The 5,360-nt window shown below is 37.6% G+C and overlaps 1 protein-coding gene across 1 annotated transcript; it reads right to left on the reverse strand.

Moving 5' to 3' along the window:
• Window positions 1–275: 275 nt before the first annotated feature.
• On the reverse strand, window positions 276–1,931 carry LOC145464172 (uncharacterized). The gene has a single exon (XM_081447979.1). It carries the CDS (start codon window positions 919–921, stop codon window positions 364–366), a length of 558 nt encoding a protein of 185 aa, XP_081304105.1. The 5' UTR covers window positions 922–1,931; the 3' UTR covers window positions 276–363.
• Between the last annotated feature and the right edge of the window lie 3,429 nt (window positions 1,932–5,360).

Here is a 5,360-nt window from a genome sequence, read left to right on the forward strand (position 1 = left end):
AGTTAACGAACCATGTTACTTTTCAAGGCTGATCAGCGCCTACACCTAATTCTGACCACATTAATTAAATAGAAACTAATTATAAAAGAACGAGAATAAATATAGTTTCAACAATGTACATGGGATAAATATTACAACTAATGTCTAAACATGTTGTTAAATTATTTACAGACCTGGCGATAAATTAAACTATGGCAATCAGTAAATAACACAAAATTTCACCACAAATTAAGAAGAAATTCATCTTTCGCAACAATTGATGCCGATGAAACCAATCTGTGAAACTTATCAAAATCGCTACTTACAATACTGACTTATGTACATCTTGTCTATGAACTACTAGCGGGTGTCAGCTCAGTTGCGTTAGAGCCCCATTTCTTTGAATCTGTTATTGATAACTAATGTTTTACGGAGTTCCAGTAGAGAGGTACTTCTAGATCTGCAACCCACTTGGATGTTTCTTTCAAGCTCTTTACAAATTGCCATTCGTCTTTTCTCAAAACTCTCGCTTCTCTGAACGAAAACCGAATCATCGATGTCTTCCTCTTCGCTTTCCTCGCACTGTTCATAGTCAAAAGTATCTCTCTGTTGTTCGACTCGTTTTGAACAGAACCGTAGTTTCTTCTGGCTCTTTGTGAGTTCATCCTCGCAAACATAGAGCTGGTCCAAGCGAGTCAAGCTTGCATATGGGATATTTTTAACGCCACGCTTTGGCTTATACCTGAATGCTTTCGTGAAAGATTTTCTGATCCTTTTCCAAGCATCTTCCTTCCAAAGTTTCCCAGCTTGTAGTGTTCTGGCCTTCAAGGTACTTTCATCTTCTAGTTTCTCTTTCTTATTGTGTTCACCGACGGAATTCTGTTCACGGTAAATCACATTATCCCACACTAGAATTTGTGATGGTTTTCTCCTAATGTGCATTTTTGACCGTATTTAGTAATATTCTCGACTTGTAGTCTTCCTTTGAGGAAGGTCAGCGACCAAAATACGTCGAGACTGCAATGCCCCGGCTTTTATGCAACACATACGTGCAATACCTTATATAATAGCTAAGACATTAACGAGTAAGTTACAGACAATTTCCGCTAAGAAGAGATCAAGCTTTTACAGAGCTATTTCGGGAAGACAGGAACCCCCAAGCGTACAATCACTTAGCACCCGCCCTTTGTGAAAAGTGTCTGTGTAAACGACTGATGCGAGGAAATCATAAAAGTGTTTCAAGCGCTTTATTTAAATATTTTTGTTTATATTCCATACCCCAAAGTAAACCCCAGTCTTTGTTAGTAAGAGAAATTCTAAACTAAACTCTGACGCACTTCCTTCAAGCAGCAGTGCGGTAACCTCCGTTTACAAAGTCGACGGAAATACCGCTCGCCGTAATTGCTTTTCCTGCGTAAACAAACATCTCTTTTACGACGAACTACAAGGCCTACGAAGTAGTCTGTCAACAAATAGACAGATGGCTGCTTCGGAGACACGATGACAAGTTATGAGGGCAAGGTCATAGATTGATTACGACTCGAAAATGGGCGTATGAGGATTCTGTGCTGAAAGAGATGTGTTTCACTGATAAAGAGAAGACAAATAATGATTTATGCGCTGATGTAAACAAATACGTTTACGTAACCTACTTTTGGGGTGTGTGCCGCAATTATATTTTGAATTCCGCGCGTGTTGGAAGCCTAAGACCACACATTACGGCCATTACGCGACACATCACGTAAAATAAACAAGAAAAGTTACTGCTCCGTTTTCAAATTCGAATGGATTTGTGAACTTGACGTTCTGTACCCACGTTTTCACATAGCTTTACCGCTTCTAAGGGATTTTCAACTCCCTTTCCATTTGGAGAGAAACTATTTCTCAGCGCCTACGTGACTACGACTCATACGTAGCAATTTGAGAGAAAACCGGATTACGTATACAGGCAAGGATAACTTCCACAGGGGAGAGGTTTCGCCCATAGGAGTGCTCTGGTCTAAAATGGGCGCGCACTAGATTTTTGGCAGAAATTCGGTATGGGTTCACCTTCTTGTTTGACAAAGGGTATGGTTTTCTAGGAAATTACGAAAGCGTATTCAGATGGAAATACACAAATAATGTATCATTTTATCACAACGCGATTATGTTCCTTTTACGCCTAGCTACTCAGTTTCTGACTCTTTCACCCAAATTTCGCTCACAAGCTTTATTCCGTTCATAAATTACATTGCTCACCAGGAACTACAAGTAGCTGTATTTTGGTCATGGAATGTTACTTTCTGGTGTTTTGGTTACGTTTTTATCGGGTCTTTTTTCCTCATTCCTTACTTCTTTCTTTATCCACTTCTCTTCAGCGGTAAAACCGTTAACACCTAACTTTTAAGAGGAACTCGATATTCAAACTCAGATACTTGGCGTGTGAGCTGAATGTTCTGCTAAACTTCGCAATAAGCTGTTCTTGTTTTTCCCTGCGTACCTCTGACAAGATTTGCGTTTGGTTTTGGGACGAATATTGGCAAATTCATTAAAGATCCCCTTAATCTTGTCACTTTAATACACCCATTTTTCTGGATTTCTTCTCACAAAGCTCGCGTATGTAATTAACTTTTTATACCATCAGAAAAATCTAAGCAATCCGTATAAGGGAACTGTAACTAGCTTTATGAACATTCTCGTCAGTATACATATTTCTGTTTGTTTTGGTGACAACATAGTATGTTTGTAGTTACTTCGTTGGGCGTTTCTGCTACTTTTTCTCGCGTATTCTGTCACAGTTTCCTTGCGCTCTCCCTGCGTTTCTCTATCCACTTCTTTTCAGCCGGAAAGGTTAAAACCTAACCTTTCAGAGTGCTCAGTGTGAGAGCTAAATATTCTGCTATATTCTTTTTTTTCTTTTTCTTTTTCTTTTTCTTTTTCTCATTCTCTCTCTCTGCGGAACTGACAGAGTTGCATTGGATTTTACATTTTTTACGCCTGTTTGTAAAGATAATTTCATTTTGTCCATTGCTTTTGATATCAATCACGTTCTATTTACAAGTCTAAAACATTATTTAGCTGTTCTAAAAAGGGGAAGCCGAGAGGTAAGACCCAAGCCTTTTCAATTCGACACAGAATTAAACCGAAAACTTAACATCATTTAATGTGAAGTCCTCATATTATTAACTTACAATAGAATTTGATGTCGAAATTATAATAAACATTTGATTCACCCAGTTACGCCCTTTTAGTAATTTAAACAAGTAACTGTTTTAGCGTTGTAAATAATGTTTTCATTTTGTATTAATGAATGTTGTTTTTTATGTATCAACCTTTACGAACATTATTTAACGCCGATGGAGGCGATATGAACCTAATGAAAATTATCAGTGGAAAAAAGTTGACATAGATCGGATTAACTCAAAAATATTCAATAGCCCTGCATTCGGCGTCACGTAATTAATCCAAAGCATATAAAGACAATGAGAAATATTTATCATGCGGTAATTTCTTTTTCAAGCTTTCTTTTCAACTTCATAATGATAGCTCTTACTATTGTGACAATATAGAAAGGAACGTTGCTTTCATGTTAGGTTCGGTTGCTTTCTCGCACTTCTTCGTTGCCTCAAGAGATTCTCTGTGTGTGTTTCTTAATCCTCTCTCCTTCAGCCGGAACAGTTTTAAAACCTAACGTTTAAGACGAACCACAACGGAATCAAATGATTCCCGCATAAGTGTGCGAGTCAAGAATTCCACTGTACATAAAAAAAGAGTTGATTTCTTTCATGCGTGGCTCTGGTGAAATAGTCGATTGTCTAGCTTTGAAACATGCCTACAAAGAGTTTATCAAGTTTGTACGTAAGTGTGTTGATCATTATAGTTATGTTTTGATTTACCAATGATTGACGTCACATGTATTCGTTCATGGTGTTGCGTAGGGCGTTAAGGAAATGACCAATTAAATTATAAAGTGCACTTTTAGTTGAACGAGAGATATCCTGCATACAACACTTCAAAATGGGCCGTCTTGTTTGGTGGGGTTTACACGTTTTCCCGCCGCACACAGCACGAGGAGTCAAATTTCAGAAGAGGAAGTATATGAAACATAAGTATAAGGTTACCTATTACCTAATGTAAGTAGTGTGAGTCTCATGTAGTATGTAGAGTAAGCTAATTTTAAAAAAAAATCATTTTGTAAGTAGTGTAAGCATAATATAGTATTTAAAATTATATATATTATAAGTAGTATGTAGAGTAAGCTAATTTTAAAAGAAATCCAGTTGTAAGTAGTTTTTAACGTGTTTATCGCTAGGTATTTATTGCAATCCACCGTATGAAAAAAGTTGGCGGCTGTACATTTTCCCACAATGGCTTGCGAACCTAACACAGCCTATAAGGCACCAAGAAAGCCAAATCTTTATAATATTTGTCCCTGTACAAAGGACATTGAGTAGCCTGGGTTTGAAGATTTTATAACGTTTCTGTACGTTTTTATAAACGTTTTTAAAGTTGTCGTAAGCTAAGATCTGTGAGTAAATGTACCAGTCGCCATCTTTTTTTCCTACGGAGGATTAGGGGTAGCTTTGTAAGTAATGTAAACATCGTTAGTATTGTAAATACTGTAATTGTTGTACGTAGTGTTACTACTGTACTGTTGAATTAAATAAAATAAAATAAAATAAAGAATCATTCAGCTCTCAAATAAAATCAACGCAACTGGATCAAAAAATAATTTAATAAGGTGATGTAAATGGTGAGATATTCTCTCATGACTGTCACCTTTTAAACTCACTCAGGCTCAATACAACAACAGCTGAAAATGCTCGAAGTCGGAGGATAGGAGTTTGATCACTCAGTCTACAAGCGCCTTAGCTGAGTTGTCTTCAAGCACTACGCTTTTCTGGGGCTTAATTTTCCTGCCCCTCCCAGTTTCTGAGAGAAAAGCTTTCGTAAGGGGTTGGCCTTCACTGAAAGTATAGTTGGCACAAAGTATTACGACGACAACGTATACTGCCCTGCGTATTAACCTTAAAGGTTTTTAAAATACGTATTCCGATCTCTAGGGGATTGGTAACAAAAAAAAGGAAAATCACAGTCTTCCTCGATGATCGGTTGCGTGTTACCAAATTCTCGGAGTTTATACTTGGGCCTAGAACATGCACGTAGCCCCTGATTTTGAGTTTGGGCTTGGAGTTGATGTGAAAATCGTTATGAAGTGTCCTCAGTTAACCAAACATGCATTTATTCCCTTAGTTTGAACCTTAGCTTTGTGGTGCCTCGTGATATAATCACACCGTTAAATCTTTCACCCCGAACTCCACATACATAATTCATTCCACAAACCCCTGAATCAAATGATTCCCGGATAGGTGTGCGAACCAGCCATTCCACTTTACATAAAC

The sequence above is a fragment of the Orbicella franksi genome, chromosome 12, assembly GCF_964199315.1.
Source record: "Orbicella franksi chromosome 12, jaOrbFran1.1, whole genome shotgun sequence".
NCBI lineage: Eukaryota > Metazoa > Cnidaria > Anthozoa > Scleractinia > Merulinidae > Orbicella > Orbicella franksi.

Excerpts from the sequence above, each read along its gene's own strand:
- LOC145464172 (XM_081447979.1), bottom strand. The coding sequence starts at position 921 with ATGCACATTAGGAGAAAACCATCACAAATTCTAGTGTGGGATAATGTG.